Raw genomic sequence first — 27,454 nt, 5'->3', positions numbered from 1 at the left:
CTGGAATCGGCAATGGAACGCACAGAGCCCACTGTGCACCATGGGAGAAGACCTGCGGTCCACCGTGGGTGAAGATCCCGGCGGCCATCTTCGCAAGGTAAGTAAGAAGTCACCGGAGCGCGGGGATTCGGGTAAGTACTATCCGTTTTTTTTTTTAAACCCCTGCATCGGGTTTGTCTCGCGCCGAACGGGGGGGCTATTGAAAAAAAAACAAACCCGTTTCGACGCGGGACAACCCCTTTAAGGTGTAAAACATTTTTTTTATAATATTGCAGAAGAACTATTTTGTTACTTAGGGAAGGGACACCAGTACTCTAGCATTGGCACTCCTGATAGACCCTTGTGACAATGGGTTTTATTCATACTTCTGCTGCTAGATGGCATGGACCGTGGCCGTGGCCGGTGACTCCTCCAACAGTCTCCTTCCACCAGTCATAGTCTCTGTATTCCTCCTATTATGTGCAGCAGATGCTGCATAATCTCTTCAGCTGGGGCACCTGTCAATGCCGTAAGGTATACGCCCACAAGCAGTCTGCCTTTTAAAAGGCCAGCACACACACACAGATTTCCCATCCTTGGCTAATCCTGGTAGCTCCCTGGTTATTTAATACACCTTCCCCCTAGGGAGTGCCTGAGCAATTATTACTATATGGTTCTGCAAAAGTGCTGGTGTATCCTGACTGACTCCTGGTTTGACCCATGCATGATTCATTTAGCTTTACCGTCTTCCTCTGTCCTGACCTCCACGGTTATGCAAGAACTCCACCTGTCCTGACATTGACTTTGTATATCAAGTATGCCTCTGCCTACTCCCCCAGAACTGAGTTACAGTTCCTCTGACATGTCTTTGTCGGCAGCCAATGAACCAAGACTACTCTTGGGGTAATGGTGGGAGCCTCTGCAGCTGAGATCAGATTCCAATTGGAGGGGGGTAAAGGATGAAAACAGGGGAACAATGGGTGCTGCCCTCAGGAGTAGCTCAACGCCATATTGGTCAGTGGCACGGTGGCTCCACATCTGCTGTTTGTCATTAGAACTATGTCAACTATTTTTTGGGAAGGTTTTCCACCAGAGCTCTTTAGTCGCAAGAATATTAGTGAGGAGGGCACTGATGCTGGAGGACATCTCATCCTATGGATGTTTAAGCACGTTGACACGAGAAAACAGGAAATTCTAAGGTGGGGATGCAAATACATATTGCCTTTACCTGCTTCTCAAGCTTTGTATTCCTATTCATTACATAAAGCATATGGTCCCTCAGAAAGGTCTCTTCATGAACTTTTAGTTTTCCTCTTTTTACCTAAAGTCAATAAAACAGTACCAGTTGTAGAAATCAGGATTTCAGAAACACATATAAGTAGAATATATCAAACAAGTAGGAGATTGGTGAAACAGACATACAGTAGATTACCATAAGGCAGTATAATGGATTCTGCCAGGGCAGGGATATTGAAGGAAACACTTTATTTAGGTTCTTTTGCTCCCTCTAACCATAATTTCAACTGACTGTTGGTTGTAATCACTGAAATCTTTGGTGATCAGCTGTTATCGCTGGGAAGGAAGCAGTAGCCCCTACAGGAGAGATGGTGTATTACATAGCGCTCATCTAAAGAAATGAGCAACCATGTAATACAGTACAAGATTGTGCTGAGTCCTGATATGCCACTTCGGATATTAAAGGGGAGTCCTATGCAGGACATATGGACTAATGGGACAACTCCTCTAATACTGGGAGCAGGGCTGGCCTTTAGTTAGATAACAGGTCAGCAGAGCCTATCTGTAATCACAGCAGAGTTTCTGTGTAGAGCCTCAGAGATGGTAGAGCTGCGGTGTGTAGAGCAGAAGGAGCCTTGGCCGATTAAGGAAGTGGTTAAGGGCTGTCATAGGGTGGGGGAGGGGTGTTATGGCACCCCCTGAACTCCAGGAGAGTGACATATAGGTCGCACACCCATAAGGCCGGCCTTGACCAGGAGGATGCACGACTAGTAGGATTACCTTTACATAGCAGCCATAACTTGTATATGGACATTCCACTTCAGCTTCTGGACATACAACCAGGTGATCCTCTACCTGAAAAGTAAAATATGCCTTATTATATTATCTATATATACAAACAAGTGAAAATGTTTTTGCTTGTTCTTCATAGACTCCTACATGCCTTAATGGATGTCAACTAAACTAGGTGCTAGGTGTACATACTCTTCACGATCCAACTTGAAATATTGTGGGTGAATTTATATTGTTTGTTGCTCATAACAACCAATCACAACACAGCTTTCATTTTACTAGAGCAGCTTAAAAAATGATGATTGGTTATCATGTGCAAGAAACACAGATTTTTATATAGATTCAATAAATGAGGCCTACTGAACAATCTATGGTAAAATAAAATGATTTGCAACTAAACATGCTGAATAACTTTGTCGTATGGTAGTCCTGGAATGCATCAGAAAAATCAGGAACCCATTGGACAAGTCCAGTCGTAAGCAAAGAAACAAAAATTGCTGCGAGGAAGTGTGACAAGCGAACAAAGTGACCAACAACCTAAGTATGAGCGGAAAAGAGTAGTGAGGGGAGATCTCTCCATCTGGCCGATAGGGACTACCGCTGCCATTCGCGGGTCCACAACTCGTACAGCAGAATCGATTACATCTTTATCTCACACAAATTGTTAGACGGGACCCCGAAATGCACTATAGGGAACTTCCTCTGGTCCGATCATGCCCCAGTACTAGCCGAACTTAACCCGATAAAGCAGGACTACCGAGGATTTAATTGGAAATTAAACGACAATTTACTTAAAGATCCCACCTGCATGGACGACATAACTAAAACAATTACTACCTTCCTAGAGACCCACACAGCCGACACAACCCAGGTGCCGCTTAAATGGGAGGCACTAAAATGCACCCTGAGAGGAGTCTTCATCTCGCACGGCTCGAGACTTAAAAAAGAACGGTCATGTAGACTCAAACAGCTATTCCGGGACCTAGAGTCCCGCGAAATAGCCAACAAAGCACAGAGGTCAGAAGCCCTACTAACAGACATCATAAATATTAGGCATGAGATCTTGGCCATACTCGACCAGAACACCCTGAGCGCAAGGGACAGATTTCGGGCGGGGCAATACGAGTATGGCAACAAGAGTGGGAGGTGGTTGGTTAGGGCACTGCGTCCCCAGACCCCCCAAACGAACATCATGTCCATCCGTGACCCTTCAGGGACCGAGGTTTTACGCTGCTAGTGAGATTCTAGAAACCTTCAGAGTTTACTACTCCAAGCTTTACAACATACCCCGCCAGGGGGACCCGGATGGACACACTCAAAACGAGCCTACAGCACAGTACCTGCATCGTTACACACACACCACCATCTCAAGTGCTGACTCTGAAGCCCTTGAGAGTGACTTATCGCCCTCAGGACTTTCCCAGGTTCTGCGCGACCTGAAACTGGGGAAGAGTCCGGGCCCGGACGGGTTCACACCAAGGTTCTATAAACTACTGGGAGGACAGCTATCGGAACTTATGTTGTCTGCCTTTAACGCCATCACTAAGGGATGCCCATTTCCCCCTTAGGCCCTGCAGGCCAACATAGCCATGATCCTGAAGCCTGGAAGGGACCCTCTCTCATGTAAAAGCTATAGACCCATCTCTCTCATCAACAGTGACCTTAAAATATTCTCAAAAATGCTGGTCAATAGACTAAACCCTCTTATCCCATCCCTTATTGTCATTGATCAAGTCGGATTTGTCCCGGGAAGGGAAGCCAGAGAGAACACGATTAAAACAATATCACTGATCAATAAAGCTCGGAGCTCCCATACCCCACTGTGCCTTCTCGCAGTAGATGCCGAGAAGGCCTTCGTCAGGGTGAGATGGTCTTTCCTGGAGCAGGTGTTGAGGGAGGTGGGTCTAGGCCCGAGGGTCCTTTCCTGGATCATGGCCTTATACAGTAACCCCTCTGCGCATATCAGAGTGAATGGTCTTTTGTCTGAGCCCTTCCAGATGCGGAATGGGACCAGACAGGGCTGCCCCCTCTCCCCACTCCTATATATCCTAGCGATGGAACCACTGGCAGCAGCCCTGAGGAGTAACCCTGATATCCAGGGGATGTCAGACAGAGGCGGAGAACAAAAAATCTCCATTTTTGCAGACGACCTGCTGCTTTACGTTACAAGCCCCAACACATCCCTGCCCGCATTTTTAGAGGAATTAACAAGCTATGGGAAAATTAGCAATTTTAAGATAAACCATCAAAAATCCGAAATACTCAACATCTCCATACCATCAACGGAGGCCAACCTGTTGAGCGAGTCATTTCCCTTTATATGGAGAAAGGACTCCTTAACCCCTTAATGACGCGGCCATTTTTCGTTTTCCATTTTCGTTTTTTCCTCCCCCCTTTAAAAAAATCATAACTCCTTTATTTATCCATCCACGTCACTGTATGAGGGCTTGTTTTTTGCGGGATGAGTTGTATTTTTCAATGGTGCTATTTAAAGTACCATATACTGTACTGAAAAACTTTTAAAAAATTCTAAGTGGAGTAAAATGGAAAAAAAAAGACATTTTGCCATCTTTTAGTACGTCTTGCTTCTACGGCGCACAAATGGCAACAAAAACGACATGATAACTTTATTCTATGGGTCGGTACGATTACTACGATGCCAAACTTGTTTAGGTTTTTTTTTACTATACTCCTCTTTTTTTTTTTTTAAAGACATAAAATTTTTTTCAATTATTTTCTGTCGTCATTTTGTGCGCGCGATAACTTTTTTATTTTTCCGTCGACGTAGTTGAGCAAGGTCTCATTTTTTGCGGGATGTCCTGTAGTTTCTGATAGTACCATTTTGGAATACATATGACTTTTTGATCGCTTTTTATTGCGTTTTTTCTTGGAGACAGAGTAACTAAAAAAGTGCATTTCTGGCGTTCTTCATTTTTTGTTTCGGACGACGTTCACCGTGCGGGAAAAATTATGTGCTACTTTGATAGATCGGACTTTTACGGACGCGGCGATATCAAATACATATTTTTAATTTATTATTTAGATTTTTTAATAATAGATATGGCAAAAGGGGGGTGATTTAAACTTTTACAACTTTTTTTTTTTTTCAATTAAAAAAAAACTTTATTGATTCTTTTTTTTACTTTACTTTGAGGTCCCCCTGGGGGACTTTAAGATGCGATGCTTTGATCGCTCCTGCAGTATGACGTAATGCTATAGCATTACGTCATACTGCTTTTTGACAGGCAGCCTATGAAGCCACCCCACGGGGACGGCTTGATAGGCAGTCTGCTAAGGCAGCCCTGGGGCCTTTCATTAGGCCCCCGGCTGCCATGATACGTGCAAGGCTCCCCCGATCTCACCGCGGGGGGGCCGCGCGGGACCCCCGAACATCGTTCGGGGGATTTAAATGCCGCTGTCAGAATTGACAGCGGCGTTTAAATGGTTAATAGCCGCGATCGGCCGCGCGGCTATTGCCCGCGGGTGTCAGCTGTTATAAACAGCTGATGCCCGCACTGTATGAAGAGAGGTTGCCACGCAACCTCTCTTCATACATACCCCGACGCTCCATGACGTACCAGGTACGTCATTGGTCGTTAAGGGGTTAAAATACTTAGGCATAAACATCCCAGCAAATCCGTCGGATACCTTTGCTCTTAACTACAAACCCCTACTCTCCATATTTGAATCAGAAATGACGGGTTGGTCCAAATTACACCTTTCCTGGTTCGGCAGGATTAACTCACTTAAAATGAATATTCTGCCCAGAATCCTCTACGTCTTCCAGACTATGCCATATGACATACCCAGGAGTTTCTTCACACTCTTACAGAAGGCAACAACAAGATTTGTGTGGAGAAACCTCCCACCGAGAATTAGTTACAAGATTCTTACCCGACCACGGACAGCGGGGGGAGGAGGGGGGGGCCTGCCAGACCTAGAACTCTACCACAAGGCAGCAATAGGGAAATGTATCCTAGACCTACTTCATTACCCAGACACAAAAACATGGGTGACTTTAGAGACAGAACAGAATAACCTAAACCTAGGGGGCGCATTCTGGGTCCCGTGAAGAGTAGACTGGAGAGGACAGGGGGCCTCCCCCCTTGCCGTAACTCTCCTGGGGGCTTGGAACCGAATAGTCAAGAACAGGAAGATAATGAACATAAAGGACATATCAGCTAACCCACAAGATGTCCATCTCTACCAAAGCACAGGAGCTCAACTATAAAATCGTCACACAATGGTATAGAACCCCGGACAGGCTCCACAGAATTTTCCCAGAAGTCTCAAACACATGCTGGAGATGCTGCTCCGAAGTAGGAGACATGTTACACATCTGGTGGGCCTGTCAGGGTGGCCTGGGTAGATTTTAAAGGCTCCCCATCATTCCTCAAATGGCTTGCCGACGGTTCTCTATAGACAGAGATGAAAATCAATCCGGGTGGCGCTGGGATCCCCTTCCTACTCGCCCTCCTAATTCCTCTAACTCCCCTCTTCCCAGCATTAACATACGCTTAGCGAAATTATGAGACAGCCAAACCCTCTTCCTTCTCCCTCCTTTCCCCCTCTTTCCCAGTCTTTCTCTCCCCTCCCCTCCTTTTTTCTTTTCTTTTCCTCTTTTCTTCCCCCAACACTGTTTGGGGTATATCATTGTGTTTGTCAGTCTGGTTCTGTTTCTTATATAATGTTACCCACAAAATTTGCTTGCAATGCACATTACTTAATCCCACGGGAATTAAAGGAAATGTAGACTCGACGGTCCCTTAGTGGCGGGCACTGCGGGCGACTTCCCCAGAAGCCCAAAAGTTGACACCAATAATTGAAAGTAAATGTCATTGAGAGGAAGAGACCTTCATAGAAATCGGGAACCAAGGATCCCGTGGCCCACATAACGACACTATGGTCTAGACAGGTACACCCCTACCCAATAAAAACCTTGAATATTAAGCTCCCGATATAAAAAAGTGGAGAGGCACAAACCCGCGATAGCCTGTGACTCATACCGCGCTATAAGAAAAGAAAATGACACCCTGTATATTTAATTATTACCCATTTTATTGCAATGTTGTATTGTTGGCATAGAAAATCAATAAACACATTTTGAAAGAAACCATAGAACAGCATGAGGCCCAACTTCAAGTATTGCAGGAAAAAGCCAGAACATCAAGGGTTGCAGAGACTCCAAGGCAGCATGAGGGCAGCATAAAAAAAGTTGATGGAAAGATCCAGGACATCAAGGGCTGCAGAAACCTCGGAACAGTATAAGACCCAAATTCAAAAAGAAAAAGACAGAGCCAGTGCATCAAGGTTGGCAAAGCTACCTGGGCAACGCCAAGTATATAAGCTAGTTTATTATTATTTAGAGATTATTTCACTTTATGACTAAAAATATATGCTGTATACTAATACCACCCTATGGTGGTAAAACATTAGGTCATTAGTGTCCTCTCCATGATGTCCATAAAGCCAGTGCTTACCTTCTCTCTTGAACAAGTATTGCCGCAGTTGTTGAGACATGCAACTGGATATAATGGACAATACTTCCGTGTGTGAACCTGAAAGAGAATAATACTGAGATTACTGATGTATTATCCACTAATTCTATATAGTCGGCATGTCACATGATGTGTCATATTTCATATCTGAGCTAGTTTCTAGATCAATGTCCAAACCTACAAAGCTTCTGAGTAGCATGGCACTAACAAATATTATTCCCTGTCAGCAGGGCTCCTTAAGGAATAAACACAATATACGTCTGCAGAGCGCAACAAAGAGCATAGGAGATGGGGCCCTTTTACATGGAATAACCTGCCGGGCGTAGATGCTCAATAGGCCATCCCAACGATAATTGTTCCTGTACATTTAAACAGGAACGATTATCGCTAGTGAATGGCGGCAGAGAGGGCCGGGGATCATTTGACCCGTCTGCTTCCATTCACAGTAAGGGCGATTATAGACAATCTCACCGGTTATAGCACAACAAAGCGCTGCCTTTGATTCAATAGATTCGTTCAGACGAACGTGTTTTTTCTTCATCTGAGAAAAGATAGGCCCTTCCGTATGTTACGTAAAATACGCCGACGTGTGCATAAAAGCTTAGTTTGTGCAAATGCCCAGACGCTCGTGTGAAGGACCCCTTATGCATGCATAAACTGAGCAACGGACAAGAAGCGAACGGATTCTCGTTTATCTTCAGTCTTGGCATCCATTTACAGTGATCAATAATTATTCAGGTTCTCTCTGGAGACTGATCGATTTATTGGCCCGTGTAAAAGGGCCCGTAGACCTGATAGGGCATAGAGAATTCTGTGCTCCATCCTGACATATGATGGGAGTGATACAATCAATTTTGCTTCAATATCTAGCAAAATCCATATTATCACATCCTTCCAATAAAAAATTCATGGGCTGCGCAAAGCAATATGATGAATAATGCAGGACAGCAATATGCTGACAAAAGCAATTGGGTGCTGTAATGTCAGAAGCAATATAATGCAGAGGAAGCTGGGAGGATTTGTCGCAGTGGTCTGGTGCAGACAAGAGTTTTAGTGCAATGTGAAACAGAATGGATATGTGATGTGAGGTTCGACTCCGATATTGAAAACTACACAAGTTGCCATTTGGTAAACTGCAGCAGCTAAAGGGCAATACATGTGGAAAAAGCTTTATGGGACTCTATTGGGTGTCACTGTTCCCACATCTATCGTTACCTAACCCAGGCATGTAGGAGTCAGTCTGCCTTTAGGTAGTCAGGGTTTTCCTCATGACGCAACTTGTGGAAAGCCCTCAGGAAGTCCAGCTGCTGATGCACCTCAGGATAATAATCTTTATTTTTATAGTGCCAACATATTCCGCAGCGCTTACAAAGACAGGGGGGATACAGAAAGACAAAAGTACAAGAACAATTACAGAACCACAGTTACATAGTAATCAGTTGATGGAAACAATAGGGGCGAGGGTCCTACTCCAACGAGCTTACATACTACAAGTAATGGGGTGATACAGAAGGTAAAGGGGCTGGAGATGTGCACGGTATGGTGAGGTGGAGAGTGAGGGATGCTATACACATAGACAATGGTCAGACATTTAGCCATGTGATGGCAGAATTGGTATAACTGCAAGGGCAGTTGATGGTGGCTGGCAAGGATTGCAGTCAGTAGGTCAGGGAGCATGTTATCGGGCGGCGAACAGAGGGGTTTGTTTAGGGAATGCGGTATGCCTCCCTGAAGAGGTACGTTTTTAGAGCACGCCAGAAGTTCTTTGAGCCTGAATTTCCCGGGTAGCCTTTGGTAGTGCGTTCCAGAGGACTAGTGCTGCTCTGGAGAAGTCTTGGAGGCGGGAATGAGAAGTTCGAATTAGAGGGGCGTGCAGTCTAGTTTCGTTAGCAGAGCGGAAAGCCCGGGCTGGGTGATGGATTGAGATGAGGGAGGCAACATAGGGTGGTGCTGCGCTGTGGAGGGCTTTATGGATGAAGGTAGTGAGTTTAAATTGAATTCTGTATTTGACGGGCACCCAGTGCACAGGGCAGAGGCATCCGAGTAGCGGCTGGACAGGAAGAGGAGCCTGGCTGTCGCATTCAGGATGGATTGGAGAGGGTAGAGTCTGGTGCAAGGGAGGCAGATCAGCAACGAGTTGCAATAATTGAGCCGAGAGTGGATGAGGGTGACAATAAGCGTTTTTAGTGTGCCTGCACTAAGAAAAGACCGGATTCTTGCGATATTCTTGAGGTGCAGCTGACATGTTCGGACAAGAGATTGGATGTAGGGGGTAAAGGAGAGATTGGAGTCAAATATGACCCCAAGGCAGCGGGCGCGCTGTCTAGGGGTTATGGTGGCACCACACACTGAGATGGAGATGTCAGGATGAGGTCGGTTAGTGGAGGGTGGAAAGACCAGTAGGCCAGTTTTAGAGAGGTTTAGTTTTAGGTAAAGAGAGGACATAGTGTTAGAGACAGCGGACAGACAGTTAGTGATGTTTTGCAGGAAAGGTGCAGAGATGTCATGGGAAAAGGTGTATAGCTAGGTGTCATCAGCATAGAGGTGGTATTGGATGCCAAAACTCCTGATGGTATGTCCAATAGGGGCAGATCATGATGAAAGGAAGGGACTGCGCTGTACCAAAGATCATATACTAGCCATCTGGAATGTGCATGGAATGAGTCTAGGGAAATTGGACATTGTAAAATGCGAAATGATATGAAATTGGACATTAAGAAATACGAAGATCACCAAGCTCACGGATTTTGGCCATGTAATGTGAGCAGAGTTGCTAGAAACATCTATAATGCTTGGACAGATCAGTGGGAAAAGATGACCTGGACGCCAAAGAACACAATGGCTGATACTGTCAGAGCGGATACAGGCATGAATATCACACAACTGAAAGAAGCAGTGCAAAACCGAAAAAACATGGAGGGAGCCTCTAGGGTCACCGAGGGTCGTGAACAATTGTTACCTGCAGATCAATGGAAGTCATGCTTTTCTTGCAGTAGGCGCAGATTTCGTCTCTCAGTTCACACTGTGTTGCTAAGTGATTGTCCAGGTCTTTTCGGATCACCTTATCATGACAGCCGGTGTTGCTACACATGATCGTTTCATAGAGGCACTGACCCAGATGATCCTGTCAGTAAAGGAAAAGGAGTTGAATTAATAGGCCCAATGTCCACGGCGGATCTGATTTGCGGAAGATCCGCAAATAAAGCCACCCACAGGGATACATGGCCGTTCGCAAGTGAAAAAAAGCATGCGGATTTGATTTGCGGACCTTTTGGTCCGGAAAAAAAAACGCAGCATGATCCATTTCACTGCATATCCTGCACGGACGGCTTTCACTGAAGTCAATGGAAGTTGTCCCATCCGCAATTCAATTGCGGACAGGCCGTGGATCCTGCGGGAAAGCAGGAGTTTAAAGAAAAACTCTACTGCACATGTGCAGCAGCGCGCCAGCCGGCGCTTCCTGCAGTGTTGAAGACTCTCAAAAGACCCAGACGGGTAAGTAGAAGCTGTGAGCTCTCGCATGCGGAATCCAATCCGCCCGTGGACATGAGACCTTATGCAGCGAGAAAAAATGCACTTTTCTGGCTAACCAGAAATGCTTGCAGACAGGGGTTGTATTGTGGAAATTCCCTACATTTGTGTAGACTTGTTCAAGAAAAAGTCTGTACAACCTCAAGTTGTTGACTCATAAGTGCTTGTCATTGGTCAAAAGAGCTTAAAAGGCTTATCAATCCATCTTCTTGACAGCTCCACCTAGTGGATCATGCAGACAGACAGAATTTTATTATTTAACTCTATGACTATGTGAAGGGAAGCAATAGTTTTGAAGCTACTGAACTTAGGCACTTGGAAGCAGTATGGTGACTCAGCGCTGTGGTCCTAAGTTCTCCCTGTTCTCCCTTATATTCTCCCTGTTTGTGTGGGCTTCATCCCACATGCTAATAGGTGAATTAAAAAGTGTGAGCCTCAATAGGAACAGAACCCATATTATAGTAACATAGTATGTTAGGCCGAAAAAAGACATATGGCCATCCAGTTCAGCCTAGGAAGGCAATTTTTCCTATTTAAGGCTGGATTCACACGTCCAGGTCAGATTCCGCACGCGGGAGCCCGCAGCAGAATCTGACCCTGTGCCCAGCCGGCATCCGCGCATACCTGTCATTTTCTTCTTTTTCCTGTACTTCAGATGGTCCACACGGTGAGCCGTCGGACATGCGCAGTACAGTTTTTTTTTTTAAATCCCTGCTTTTCCAGTGTCGTTGCTAGGCGATGACACGGGTACCTGCGACCTTTCTGCAGTATCATTGCAGAACGGCCGCGGGTCCAACGGCTTCCATTGACTTCAATGGAAGCCGCCCATGCGGAATCCATACTGAAATACAGCATGCTGCGATTTTTCCTTTGCAAGCAGAAAATCGCAATTGATTTCTGCTTGTGGACAGGAAAAACGTTTTTCCATAGCATGCTATGCGCGGTATTTGCTGGATTCCGCAATGCAAATACGGCCGTATGCAGCCGGCCTAAAGGAAAAAAATCCTTCCTGTCTCCAATCTGGCAATCAGAATAATCCCCAGATCACCTTCTGAAGTAATAGAGTTACACTCAAGAAAGACATCCAGGCCCCTCTTGAACTCTTTTATCGAATTTGCCATTACCACGTACTCAGATAGAGAGCTTCATAGTCTCACTGCTCTTACAGTAAAGAACCCTCTACTATATTGGTGTAGAAACCTTCATTCCTCTAATCAAGTAATGTAAACTGTGGTGAAATATGTATGCGCTATATAAAGGTGATTCTTATTGAACAGTAAACCAGTGCTATGTTGTAAAATTAATCAGCACAGAATGTTAGACCTACTGAGATAAAACAATTAGATTACAGGCAGATGTTAAAAACATTAAGTAACCACGTACCTGGAACCTCCCCAGTGCTACCTTCACGTCACAGTCAGGAGCATTTCTACAATATACCATTAGGTTCAGGACTTCCCTTTTACAGCAATTGTCTTTGAATATCTAGAAAGGAATCAGAATCTCATCAGATATGTTCCATTTTACATGGTAATCTACATAACGTCAGAAACTTTGTTATACGTTCCATTCTGTAAGTTATCTTAACCTCAGTGGAAGCCTATATTATACTCTAGAGCCACCTTCATAATTCTGCAAGCTGTTACTGGAAACAGTCGACAAAATAAACAGCTGTGCTGAACTTAAGGCCCATTTAGACCTAATGATTCTTGCTCAAAAATCTCTCAAAGTCGTCTTTTGAGCGACGATCGTTGGGTCTAACTGCGCTGACATCGTGCAGTTCTTGTTAACAAGCATGCTGAAAGAGAACGATCAGCCTTATCAGGAGTTTACAGTGGGATACTGCTGATACTATTGCTTCAGCTGGTATCCCGCTCCGTGAACACAGCCGGGGTATGAAGAAGACAGCAGTCCAGCTGTGTTCTGCATACCCCACATGGAGCGCACAGCTGTATACCAACTGAGCGCTCCGTGAACAGCCGGGGTATGAAGAACACAGTGGTCCAGCTGTGTTCTGCATACCCTGCTCAGAGCGCTTAACTGTATAACAGCTTGGCGCTCCGAACAGAGAACAGCTGGATGCAGAAGACAAGCGGCCCCGCTTGTCTTCTGCATACCCAGCTGAGCACCCCAAGAAGAGAACAGCTGAATGCAGAAGACAAGCGGCCCCACTTATGTTCTGCATACCTCGCTCAGAGTGCAAAGTGATTGCTCTAATGGACGTCTGAGTGATCACCTTGCCCTGTAAATGCACACAATTCTTGCTCAAAAGATATCTTTTGAGCGAGAATCGTTGTGTCTAAACCAGGCATTATGTATTGCAAAACTCTGCGCTGCCCTGCATTTGGATGAGTTAGTTCCTCTTACTTTAGCCTTTATTGCCCGGTACAAAGGCTTCATTTCCCAGAATGCGAGTCATTAGCGTAAGCTCTGTGTACACACTGAGTCAGTAGGGAATGTTAGGAGATTTTAGCTATGAACTTTGTAAAATTGTGAAATGCAACTCTGGAGTATAATACAGGCTGTAACTCGGGATCAGAATAGGATAAGTAATGTAATGTGTGAACGATGTCACTCCACCAGCAGAATAGTGAGGGCAGCTCTGGAGTGCATTACAGCTTGTAACTCACCTTGTATTCCAACATCCCACACGAGGATGGACTGACTGCCTGCCAGGCGCATCTTGAGGCCAATGGCGTCGCCTCTGATGCAGTGCTACAACTTACAAGAATCATTCTCACACACAATTATTTCTCCTTTGGCAAAGAGATATTCCTGCAACTCACGGGGACTGCCATGGGCAGTAAAATGGCACCGCAATATGCCAACCTTTTTATGGCAAAACTAGAGAGTGACTTTCTGGCCTCCTATTCCAGCAAACCACTGGCCTACTTCTGCTACATTGATGACATCATAATCATCTGGACCCACACCAAACAAGAATTAATAAAATTCCATGAAAGATTCAATGCATTCCACCCCACCATAAAACTGACATTAAGCTACTCGCATACAGAAATCAACTTTTTGGACACCACCGTAAAGATTTTAAATAACTCAATACAGACATCCCTGTACCGAAAACCTATTGATTGGCCCACATACCTCAGATGGGACAGTTTCCATCCTAAACACATCAAAAAGTCCATTGTCTACAGCCAGGCCATCAGGTATAACCGGATCTGCTCCAACCCAACAGACAGAGAGGAACATTTGTACCATCTTAAAAGGACATTTATAAATCAGGGCTACCATCTCACCTCAATTGATGACCAAATCACCAGAGCCACCAGGATACCCAGGAATCAACTACTCCAATACAAGGAGATGGAAAGAAACAATCGTGTGCCTCTAGTAGTGACCTACAATCCGCAACTAGAGGTACTAAGGAAAACCGTAAGAAAACTCCACCATACCCTGCACAAGGATGACCGTCTGAAAACCATATTCCTGGACCCTCCGCTTCTGTGTTACAGGCAACCCCCTAACTTGAGGAACTTTATAATCAGGAGCGCATTACCCTCTGACACACAAAAAGGAACTTATCCCTGTAATGTAAGGAGCTGTAAGACCTGCTCACATATACTGACTGCGGACAGGATACGGATCCCCAACACACAGCAGGACTATAAGATCCCGGGGACATTCACATGTTCCTCGTCCAATGTTGTGTACCTGATCATGTGCAGTAAATGTCCTGTTGGGGGTCTGTATGTTGGAGAAACAGGACAGAAACTGAAAGCCAGGATGAGATCTCATCGCCACACGATTGAACACAGAAAAAGAGAATTGCCTGTGGCCGAGCACTTCTCTAACCATGAACATGACATAGGAGATATGAGAGTTTTGATATTGAAGGGTGGTTTCAAGTCACAAAACCACAGAAGAATTTGGGAATATAAATTGATAACAACCTTTGACACGCTGAATACTGGGTTAAATTATTCCCCAGGATTTATGCGTGAATGGGAAGTGTGAGACATTTATTATACAGATAAGACCCCTATCAACAGTAATTCAGGGACCATAAACTTTCACTCCGCTATCAGTGCTTAGACAAAAAAAGTTTGTTTGCTGTTGCAGAATTCCTTTTAAGTGCGAACCAATCACATCCATATCTGTGCCTTGTCATAAGTATGTATGTTATAACTGTGTATAAATATCCATGCCTCTTCAGATCCAATCCATAAGCCTGAAGAAGAACCCTGCGTTGGTTCGGAAGCTCGCTATTATTACATCATGTCTTTTTGTTAGCCATTAAAAGGTGTCATATCTACAAGATTACGTTGTTTCTCTTGCTGGGAACAATCACATTTAGCTTGTAACTCAGGATCAGTACAAATTAATTAATGCAATGTATTTACGAAGTTATTAAAAGGTAATAGGCTGGGTTCACATGGAGCGGAATTGCCGCGGAAATTCCGTCCAGAATTTCGCAGCAGAAAATCCGCCTGCGGCCGCTAATCCCGGTATTAGCCAGCCATGTGGACGAGATTTCTCAGAAATGTCGCAGAGTCGCCGGCCGCAGCATGTTCATTTTTTTTCTTCTTTCGCTGCGGCCGCGCTCTCCTCTATGGGAGCGCCAGCCACAGTGGAAGAGTGAGCAGCCAGGCCACTTCAAAACCCACGGCTAAGTGCCACGGGTTTTGAAGCAGCGCAGAAATCTCGCGTTTTTCGCTGCGGCCAAACCGCAAGATTTCCACCGGGAATCCGGCATGGGAGAATCCAGCCTTATAGTTCCACACTGCAGTTACATAGTTTGAAAAAGGACCCAAGCTTATCAAATTCAACATTTTTCAATCCATTATACATAATTACTTGCTAAATTAATTATAATCCTCAATGCAATTAGTCATTAGATAGACATCTATCCATTCTTAAATGCTGTCACTGTCACTTCCATTACTACCTCTTGGGGTAGGACATCCCATAGCTTGACTATTCTATGTCATGACACCAATAATGCTGTAACTTACAGGTTTTCGGATGGGTCTAGGCTGATGTCAGCACAGCACCCTGGACCATGTGAAGTGCGGGGGGGGGGGGGGGGGGGGGGCGCTGTCATTCAGTGCTGGACACCGAGGAAGTAACATTTTCAGTGCAAGTGCAGTGCAAGTGATCTCTCTAATATCACAGTGGACTAGAGAAATGTTTCACTTAGTTTAGTACTTTGAGTTAGTTAGTCTTAGAGGTTTAGTGTAGACTGTCGCCAGTTTGTCTCAGGCTGGTGTCAAGTCTCTGTTCCATAGTGGAGTCATGCTTTTTGGTGCGGGTGCTCCGCTTGAGGGAGTGGTCCGACTTGAGCGGTTCTGGCAAATCGGTCCATATACTTCTCCATGCCTTGCCATACTACTCTAGTATACGTAACTGTTTGTAGAGTCATGTATCATCGACTACCAAGTTGAATCAGTCTATGTTTCCATTACCCGACACTTGTGCAAACTAGTTGTACCAGCCATGACACTTTAACTGTAAAGAACCCTTTCCTATTTAGATGCCTAAACCGCATTTCCTGCACACATAATGAATATCCCCTGCTCTTTTGTACAGTCCTTGGGAAGAATAAGTCCTGAGGGCAGAGAAAGCAAGACTCACAGGTTTTCACTATGCGTGGGCAGGGGAAGCAAGACTCACAGGCTTTCACTATGCGTGGGCAGGGGAAGCAGGACTCACTTTGTATTGCCTGTACATATATACATGTAAATAAGATCACCTTTAAGTCATCTGTTTTCCAAGCCGAACAAGCCAATTTTTGCATCCTCTCATCATACAAGAGACCTCCCACCCTTTCTAATAATCTTGTCAAACCCTCTTCAGCCCACCTCTATTATTTTAAGAATATGAAACCCCAAACTGAACCCCATATTCAAGATGTGGTCTTAAAAGGGACCTATAGAGTGCTAATATCTCATTTAAAGCATAGATTTTTGTTTCTCCTTTTATACACCCCAAATCTTATTTGCTTTTGCAGCTGCTGCTTGACATTGAGTACTGCTCCTTAGTTTAATAACTATGAGAATACTTGTAGACTTGTAGAATACACAGGTACGTATTCTGTTTTGTTGTCCCCACTTCTATGCCATTTAATACATGTGTAGTAATATAATGACTGTGGCCTAGGTGCATCGCTTTACACTTATTAGCATTAAAATGATGCTGCCATGTTCTTGTCCATGGTGCCAGCTTATCCAGATCTTTCTGTAATTTTGTACAGTCATGATGGGTTTTAAGTATCCTACAAATTTTGTATCATAAGTAAAAATCGACACTTTACCTTCAACCCCATCCACAGGGTCATAAATATTGGTATTCAAAGGTGAATCCATACTCTGATATTAATATAATTAGATTTATCATAGTCTGCATGTCCATGGAAAAAGGGAAGTATCGATTATATCACATAACATGAGAGGGATTCAGCAATTATCCCCTGCCTTCCTATAATGGCTGAATGTCTAACAATGTGGCATATTTTGTCATCTAGACCCCTTCCTTCACTTTTATATTGATCATTATTCATTAACCCTTTCCAATCCACTGTCTGACCTGTGAAGACATTATGATTTAAGGCTGTACAGCTCCGATGTTGGTAGACATCCGGCAGAGTTCTCTTACTGTATATTGCCAGCCTCCCTATCCAACGTGTCACCTTATGCAGTAATGGCTTTAGCCAGCATATAGCGCCATTGTATAACAGCAGAAAAATAGTAAGCCCCCTAGGAAAACCAGGATACAAATTGGATTGGAAGGGGTTAATAGTGCCAGATCGAGAACCAGTGCTTGTTAGATGCTCTGTGCTCTTGCAGGTAAATGGGGGTCTTAACCTAATAAGACATATAGACAGGAGTTGTCAAGATGGTACACGCATTTTATATATCACAAAAAAATAGAAAAACTTTTTGAAAACTCCTCAAATCACCCACAATGAATTTCTATACGTAAATTAGTAAACCCACATACGCATATTACTCAAAACCACAGTGGCCAAAGTATCAGTCTACATTCAGGAAGCTGAATGATGCTCAGTACTGATAAAAGTGCAGATTTTCACACTTCATATTTTTTTTTCTTTTTACTGTAAGTAACACATAAACAAATAAGCATGGCAGGGATTGACAGCTCTCATTGTACACAAGCTCATAGAGAAATGCCAATCACTATGTGTGGGCAGGGGAAGCAGGACTCGCAGGCTTTCTCTATGTGTGGGCAAGGGAAGCAGGACTCACAAGCTTTCTCTATAAGTAGGCAGAGGGAAGCAGGACTCATAGGCTTTCTCTATGTGTGGGCGGAGGAAGCAGGACTCACAGACTTTCTCTATAAGTGGGCAGAGGGAAGCAGGACTCACAGGGTTTCTCTATGTATAGGCAGAGGGAAGCAGGACTCACAGGCTTTTTTTATAAGTGGGCAGAGGGAAGCAGGACTCACAGGCTTTCTCTATAAGTGGGCAGAGGGAAGCAGGACTCACAAGCTTTCTCTATGTATAGGCAGAAGGAAGCAGGACTCACAGGCTTTTTCTATAAGTGGGCAGAGGAAAGCAGGACTCACAGGGTTTCTCTATGTGTAGGCAGAGGGAAGCAGGACTCACAGGTTTTTTCTATAAGTGGGCAGAGGGAAGCAGGACTCACAGGGTTTCTCTATGTATAGGCAGAGGGAAGCAGGACTCACAGGCTTTTTCTATAAGTGGGCAGAGAGAAGCAGGACTCACAGGGTTTCTGTATGTGTAGGCAGAGGGAAACAGGACTCACATGGTTTCTCTATGTGTAGGCAAGGGAAGCAGGACTCACAGGCTTTCTCTGTAAGTGGCCAGGGGAAGCAGGACTCACCTGTTTTCTCTGTGAGTGACCAGGGGAAGCAGGACTTACAAGCTTTCTCTATAAGTAGGCAGAGGGAAGCAGGACTCAGAGGCTTTCTCTATGTGTGTGAGGAGGAAGCAGGACTCACAGGCTTTCCCTATAAGTGGGCAGAGGGAAGCAGGACTCACAGGGTTTCTCTATGTATAGGCAGAGGGAAGCAGGACTCACAGGCTTTTTCTATAAGTGGGCAGAGGGAAGCAGGACTCACAGGGTTTCTCTATGTGTAGACAGAGGGAAGCAGGAATCACAGGTTTTCTCTATAAGTGGGCAGAGAGAAGAAGGACTCACAGGCTTTCTCTATGTGTAGGCAGAGGGAAGCAGGACTCATAGGCTCTCTCTATAAGTGGGCAGGGGAAGCAGGACTTACAGGCTTTCTCTATGTGTGGGCAGAGGGAAGCAGGACTCACAGGATCTCTCTATAAAGCTGCCGGTCCACAGCCGAGGTAGCGATATTCCGCCACAGGGGCTGGGGGGGAGAACTGACAGATCTCCGTGATGAGCCTAACTGATAGATATGCTGACCATGAAAAATCGTGGCAAATCGCAGCATGCCGCTATTTGAATCCCGTGAGTGCAGAATCGTTATGATTCTTTGCTCATGGACGTCGGGCTGCACTTTCCATAGTTAGGTCTATGGAAAGCATTCACTGCATTATCCGCAGCCGGATTATCGCCACAGATAACGCATTGACATATCGCCCATAGACAGGAGGCCTTAGTGGGTAAAAAGAAGCAGGACTCACAGGCTCTCTCCACTGTATAAGTGGACAGGGGAAAGTAGGACTCACAGGCTTTCTCTATAAGTAGGCAGAGGGAAGCAGGACTCAGAGGCTTTCTCTATGTGTGGGAGGAAGAAGCAGGACTCACAGGCTTTTTCTATAAGTGGGCAGAGGGAAGCAGGACTCACAGGGTTTCTCTATGTACAGGCAGAGGGAAGCAGGACTCACAGGCTTTTTCTATAAGTGGGCAGAGAGAAGGACTCACAGGCTTTCTCTATGTGTAGGCAGAGGGAAGCAGGACTCATAGGCTCTCTCTATAAGTGGGCAGGGGAAGCAGGACTTACAGGCTTTCTCTATAAGTGGGCAGAGAGAAGAAGGACTCACAGGCTTTCTCTATGTGTGGGCAGAGGGAAGCAGGACTCATAGGCTGTCTCTATAAGTGGGAAGGGGAAGCAGGACTTACAGGCTTTCGCTATGTGTGGGCAGAGGGAAGCAGGACTCACAGGATCTCTCTATAAGGCTGCCGGTCCACAGCCGAGGCAGCAATATTCTGCCACTGGGGGACTGGGGGGAGAACTGACAGATCTCCGCAATGAGCCTATCTGATAGATAGGCTGACCGCGAAAAATCGTGGCAAATCGCAACATGCCGCGATTTTAATCCCGCGAGTGGAGAATCGTTATGATTCTCTGCTCATGGATGTCGGGCTGCGCTTTCCATAGTTAAGTCTATGGAAAGCGTTCACTGCATTATCCACGGCCAGATTATCGTCGTGGATAATGCAGTGACATATCGCCGATGGACAGGAGGCCTTAGTGGGCAAAAAGAAGCAGGACTCACAGGCTCTCTCTACTGTATAAGTGGGCAGGGGAAAGCAGGATTCACAGGCTTTCTCTATGTGTGGGTGAGGGAAGCAGGACTCACAGGCTCTTGCTATGAATGAGCAAGGGAAAATGGATTCACAAACTTTCTCTATGAAAGAACGGGAGAAGCAGGTCTCATCGTCTTTCTCTGAGGCTTAGTCTATGAGTGGGCAGGGGAAGCAGGACTCATAGGCTTTCTCTATGGGGAAGAAGGGCTCACCAACTTTCTTTCCTTGTAGCATTTAAAGAGTTTATTTTCATGAAAAACGGAAATAAACATAGAAAACTGTATCTTCCCAATTCTAGGTATCACCATTAATGGGTGATACATCTCCTGCCTCTAATAGAAATTTTAAGTCCATGCATGAAGGACAAAAGTTAGCCCTAATAGATTATTTAGTAACTTCATGTTCATCTGACATTAGTGCTATGGCTGAATGCTAAATCAGCAGGAATTCTAGTCAGTTGGGTACTAGAGTAATAAATTTAGTGCATGTTATCACAGCAATATCCTGGTTTCTATCATAATAAATAGTTTTCCTTACCTCTTGTGATTTAATATTTTCTTTGTCTATTGGACATTGAGGAATCTCATTCAACTCCCTGCAAAGGAAAATTAAAAAAAAAAGGGGTTCTGTCATTAAAAAAAACTCTACACTTATCTATTTTCCCCCAGGCAGTCTACTTACTGCATCTTCTCCTTGCTGATCTTCTCCTGTCTCCTGCAGTCCCGAGGGGGTCACCTCACCACTAGCTCGCTGATTCTTCTGCTTACTGTGACGTTACGTAAATTCACAGGCAATGCCCTGCCATGTACACTTAGTCACAAAATCACAGTCTGGCATGGGAAGTGCCGAGTTATTGCAGAGATTACTCATGCGTGCTGTCTCTGTAATAGATCAGCATTCCTTCCTAGCCAGTGAACGCTATGTCACAGGGGCAAGACCTTCACTGATCTGCCGGCTTCATAACAAGGTGGCAGGCTGGAGGTGAGCTGACCCATGGGGTGGAAGGAGGACTAGACAAGATCAGGAGGAGAAGATGCCTTAAGGAGTCTGCCTGGGAAAGAATACGTGACTATAGATTTTTTTTTTGTTGTTATGACAAAACCCCTTTAAGCTTGCAGGCTGTAGACGTTTTTGCATGTCTTTTTTTTCTTAAATTTATGTATTTTTACACAAATAATTTCTGTAATTGAAAGTAATAAAAATCTTCATTGTTTCTCTTCTGCACTTGCTGAGCATTCTTATACACTGCAAGCTGGAGGACTCATTGACTCATTTTCTTGCAAAATCCATTAGTCAGACTGAGTGACAGGTTCTGCAGCTAGTAACATGAGGGAGGTTTTTAATCTCCAGTTATCAGCAGAGAAGCTGGTAGATGTGATATATCAAATTTATAACTGGTAAGGGCTTTCTCACATGAGTGTATGATCATACAGCATAACGTGTGAGGGTTTTGTGTAAGTTATACGCTGTGCCAACATCCCATAGGCAGACATATTGCCGCTCACATGGATTGCACACATGCACGCCAAGATAATACATGGTGATAGGCAGCACAAAGCCAGTATGCAATGGCAGAATCCATCACTCAAGGCTCATTTACACGCAAAGAAAATCTTTCAAATGATTGAAGGACTGACTATTCTAGCGATCATTTTGCAGAAAGTACTAATGGACACTAATGCCCATTAGCAGTTTATCAGCTTCATTTGCATGTAAATGAGCCTCCAGCAGCTGTCTGCAGAACACAGCAGGTGGTCTGGACTTTGCACTAAGCTGCATTGTCTTTGCACAGGCTGCCACTGGCTGTCAGCAGAATACAATGTAATCAGCTGCTCCATGGAGAACACAGCGTGCGATCCCTGCTATCTCTCTCTGGCTGAACAATTGATTTTATGCTCATCTAAAAATCATCGTTCACTAGAAGAGTGAAATATGGAAGCGTTTACACGCAACAATTATCACTCAGAAAGCCATTGCTTGAACGAATTGTGAGTGATAATCATTGCGTGTAAATGGGGCTCAAGTCTCACTGACAGATTTTGCAAGGAAATGAGTCCTCCAGCTTGCAGTGTATAGCAATATACTGCAAGTGCAGAAGAAAACTGGAAAATTTTTTATAAAGTCCATTACAAAATTGTTTTTTGTGTAAAAATTTGAGATGAGCAAGCATACTTGCTAAGGCAAACTACTCGAGCGAGTAGTGCCTTATGCGAGTACCTGCCCGCTCGTCTCTAAAGATTCGGGTGCCGGCGGGGGGCTGGGAGCGGCGGGGGAGAGCGGGGAGGAACGTGGGGGAGATCTCTCTCTCACTCTCCTACCCCCGCTCCTCCCTGCTCACTTCCGCAACTCACCACTCTCCCCCGCCGCCACCCGAATCTTTAAAGAGGAGCGGGCAGGTACTCGCATAAGGCACTACTCGCTCGAGTAGTTTGCCTTAGCGAGTACGCTCGCTCATCTCTAGTAAAAAATACATACATTTGGAAAAAAAAAGTGAGAAAAGGAGTCTCCTCAGCATTCAAGCCGCTCTGCACGAGTCAGATCAGGGATACTCAGATATTTAGACATTGAGACTGTTTTATGCAGCTTTTTGTATACAGCCCTATATAGGCCACATTGATGCAGGCGCATGAAATTTTGGTGCATGAAAATCACATTGTTTTAGTATGTGTGTATTTAATGCATATTCTGGGATTTTTTTTATGCATGCGTTGCATCCGCATTCAATTAGTTTTTCACATGCACAAAAAAAATGCAAGAAGGCCCAATTTATGTCACTGCCCATGTCTTCTGCCAACATACGCAAAAATGCAGTGAATATTTGATGCACAGAATCTCATAGACTTTAATGGGCGATTTTGGTCCATTTTTCTTTATTTTATGTACATAAAATACATGCCTAAATGCCCTAAGGCAACTAAATGGTGATAAGGTTGTCCTTCTTATGTCTCTACGTAATACGGACAGAAAATATGCCTGTGTGAATGTGTCATATTTATTTCGTCAGACATTGTAAGCTCTGTAACACTATAATTTGTAAATTCAATTGATGTATTAGCTTAATATTATATGTAATGTCTAATTCTGTCAGTGCAGGCTAGCCCTGACTTGTATAGTGCTGCAGATTATGTTGGTGCTATATAGATAAAGATTAGATTTAGGCCATCATAACTTATATACCAATAAGTATTATAATCTACTAATGTGTCCCACTGTGAAGCGACCATTTATGACTTGATTGTCAGTTTATGATAGTCTGTGGAAAGCTGCTAAAGTAGTCATAGGTGGTTGTCACCCGGTATATAAGTAACTAAAGCCAGCAGTGCCTGGGTCTCCAGAGAGCGGATATAATGATGCATACTGTATGCAGACATACTTAGTGTAGCAGATGTTAAGAAGGCGACAGACACTCACTTCAGGCACAATATACATTTCTCACAGAAGCGGTGACCACATCCTGTTTGATGAGGATTGTGAAGAACTAAATGGCAACTTGCACACTTGTAGCGGTCCTGCAATGTTTCCACAAACACATATTCCAACTTCGGCTCAAAGTCAAGTGACAGTCCAGTGCTGGAGTTCTGTCTGCAGAAATTTTCGGGATGCAGAGTTATGTCAGCATAGTCCATGGCGGAGCTGGAAGAAAGCAAATACAGAATGGAACATGACTAAATATTGCTGGAAGTGAACAAACAATTACATCGCTGCCTAGTGAGTACAATGAGCTCCCCCTAGTGGCAGGGGAAAACAGTTTTATAATTGAAATTTACAATGGAAAACTGGAAACTCTGCATAAGATTACTAGTACCAGTGTTCCTGATGGCGCAATGCACCATTTACTAACATAATATAGTGAAAGGGATTGGTCATAGGTTCTAAACCAGCAGAGCTGGACAGCAACCGTGAGCTTACAGGACCTGTGATAATGCCGCTGTTATGTGATCAGTCACCGGGTCTCTGAGCTCCATCCCTGATCACATAAAGGTTACATCATCAGAGGTCCTGTAAGCACACGGCTGCTGTCAAGCTCTGCATGTTTTTAGGACCTGTGATGGACCTATCACCATCATGTGATCAGGGGCGGAGCTTAGAGCGCCAATGACTGATCACATGATGGTATAGAAATATCACAAGCAGCAAACCACAGTCCCAATATGGGTAGGAACTTGTCATACAATGCAGCAGCCACCTGGGTTTGGACCAAGTCCCAAAGTTTAGAAGATAATGAAAAAGATGACAGCACCAAAACGGTGCAAATATTCCAAAGTTTTAATCTCCCATAGCCAAAAGAAACACAATGTTTCGACCCACAATTAGGTCTTTGTCATGATTTTTTACGTGCGTCAAAACGCCCGTGTGACTGAACCCTTATAGTAGTACAGGAAAAAAAACTACATAAATTTGGTATTTTATGAATTGTACTGACCCATAGAATAAAGTTATGTAATTTTTGCCGCGGACCTGAGCATTTGGGTGCTCGCTCATCTCTAGCATCAGCATATGTGCCGAGTTATTTACCCCAGATGAAATGCTTCAGGGCTTCTTTAATGACTGTGAGCTTTGCCCGTTTTGAAGGGCCATGAAAATCACAGCCTCAAAACGGGCTGAAATGAAGCCATTGATGTCAATGGTTTTGTTTTCACTATCGGGATTCCCACACATCAATACTACATTCGAGAAAAGATAGCGCGAAGTTTAAATAGTCAAAGAAAAAAAAAACACTAGTTCATATGCTAATATGCTCCATAGCGGTCAGCGTATAAGCGCGTGCGCCCATCTGTTTAGGCCCTCAATGGGAGAATGGCTGTGTAACGCGGCATCTGATGGAATGTGCCATGATTATTTATTACTGTTGGATTCATGCATATGAAATTGAATGTATACGCAGTTCCAGTATGTCCTCAAAGACTTCCTTCATTTTCAGCTGCTTCTGAGTGTCAGCATGAATGTTTACAGGGTGTAATGTTTTTTATGAAAGTTTGAAATAATCTGTGGTTCATCTTTCTGAATAATTCTAATCACCCCAGAGATAAAAGTTTTTGCTTCCTTGCAGCTGTGATTCATGAGGCTGAGCTGCAATACCAACCCATGGACAAGAGTGGCACTATTTCTGAAAAAAGCAAACTCTAGAGATGAACGAGAACGCTCGTTTAAGGCTCATGCTCGAGCGAGTATCGGGGTCTTTTCGAATAACTGATTACTCGTCCGAGCACCATGCGGGGGGCGGGGGCGGAACGTGAGAGAGATCTCTCCCCCCCCGCGCCGCTCCCTCGCGTAGTGCTCAGACGAGTAATCAGCTACTCGAGAAGACCGATGGTTGCTCGAGCATCAGCCTTAAACGAGCGTGCTCGCTCATCTCTGGCAAACTCCTGACATGAGACATGTGTTGTAGGTGCAGAATATGACACCGGTGATGGAGTGACTTTACAGCAGTTCAGTTGAACAAACAAGACTTTACTGAATGTATGGTAAAGAATAATATGGCAATGACATATAACAGTATTATTTGGATACAATGCAAACAGTTTATTAATATTCAATTACTGCTATAACTCAGTCCATTCCCTACGATTAGAGTGCCCTTAACATTATGCACGCAATACAGAATTATCACAGGTAATAAATAATTTGCCTTGGCCGGGGGTAAATAACTCCACAGATGCTCGTTGAACATAGGATTCTCCTGTGAAGTAACTTTAGTGACCCAAATGACTCAATCCGCAGACTAAAATATGCAGTCATTGTCCCCTGAAGAAATTATTAGCACAGTACCTTTGGGGAGGTTGTGCAGTGATGAAATCAAACTAATCTGTTTTACAGGTGAAATCTGGTGGTTGGTAACTGCAGCTGACGTTTCCTTAGATGATATGCAGACCTCCTGTTGTAACAGCTGGATAAAGCCACTCCAGGTATCTGAGTTGCACTCTCTCTCTGGTACAGGAAACTCTATAGTAACAGTGGGGTCGCTTACTCCTCACAAGGCTCTCTACAAAAACTGTTGAATCACCCAGAACTTGCTTTTTATACCCAGCACATCAGTCTATCAATGGACTCCTCATTCACAGCAGCATGGTGACTTAAAAAAACATCATCATGTGATCCCTCTGAAGTTTCTGGCAAAAATATATATTGTATAAAGTCCAGCAATAATATACATAGGTATGCAGGGTGATTACAATTAAAGTATCACTATTCAAAAATGTCTGGAGACATCTACTGAGTGTAAATGAACCAAACTTGATAATAATACTATCCAGGACATGCGGAAGTGATCCATGTGGAAAAGAAAATGATCCCAAATTTCACCACCAGGGGTCAATCTGGCACTGTGAGAGACATGAAAAACTAATTCAAGTAGACTGGGCATGGGAAAAACAGGAAGCAGTTCTTGCAATAGTTTGATCTTCTACGGGAAAAATTGCAACACCTTAAGTAGGATTTTCAGCACCGTTGACTGATCACACTTTATATGCATGGGTATTTATAGAAGTTTTACCAGAATTACTAGCTATCTTCTATCTACAGGATATGTATGTACATAAGCTAAAAACGCCCAGTGCTCCAGTGACCAAGATAGTTTCTAGTAGTAAAGCAATATAGAACTTACTTTACAGGGGTGCCTCTGGTGAGTGCACCCCTAGTCCAAGCCAGCGTGGTATATATAGGTAGTAGGATGTAGAAGAACGGGGGTCGAATCCCGATAGTGTCCGATACTGGCTTGGACTAAGGGTGCACTCACTAGAGACAACCCTGTAAAGTTCTATATTGCTTTACTACTAGAAACAATCTTGCTCACTGGAGCGCTGGGCTTTTTTGGCTTATGTACATATCGCCTTTCTTCTGATATAGCTGTATACTCGGAGTCCTCATATGATGCTCTCCATGACGTGGATGTCTTAAAGACCAGTGACCCTGGATCATCCATTAGAATTAATCACTGCCAACTTGGATTTTGATGTACCGGTATTCCCTAGGGAA

At 44.3% G+C, this 27,454-nt stretch overlaps 1 protein-coding gene across 4 annotated transcripts in view; it reads right to left on the bottom strand.

The window, feature by feature from the left end:
• TRAF5 (TNF receptor associated factor 5) overlaps positions 1-27,454 on the bottom strand; it is a 62,494-nt gene that overhangs the window by 3,400 nt on the left and 31,640 nt on the right. For 2 of the 4 annotated variants that reach the window (XM_066595607.1, XM_066595608.1), the window contains exons 2-8: positions 23,891-24,112; positions 21,017-21,074; positions 12,420-12,521; positions 10,465-10,629; positions 7,488-7,565; positions 1,996-2,070; positions 1,208-1,300 (exon numbers count right to left, since the gene is read on the bottom strand). In XM_066595607.1, the coding sequence (XP_066451704.1) occupies positions 1,208-1,300; positions 1,996-2,070; positions 7,488-7,565; positions 10,465-10,629; positions 12,420-12,521; positions 21,017-21,074; positions 23,891-24,105 (786 nt within the window). In that variant the 5' untranslated portion in view covers positions 24,106-24,112. Of the gene's footprint in view, positions 1-1,207; positions 1,301-1,995; positions 2,071-7,487; positions 7,566-10,464; positions 10,630-12,419; positions 12,522-21,016; positions 21,075-23,890; positions 24,113-27,454 lie in introns of those variants that run through there. The other 2 variants (XM_066595609.1, XM_066595610.1) reach the window with 2 other exon arrangements.

The sequence above is a fragment of the Eleutherodactylus coqui genome, chromosome 3 (genome assembly GCF_035609145.1).
Source record: "Eleutherodactylus coqui strain aEleCoq1 chromosome 3, aEleCoq1.hap1, whole genome shotgun sequence".
In the NCBI taxonomy this organism is placed as follows: Eukaryota; Metazoa; Chordata; class Amphibia; order Anura; family Eleutherodactylidae; genus Eleutherodactylus; species Eleutherodactylus coqui.
This window is presented reverse-complemented; position numbering and strand designations above follow the sequence as displayed.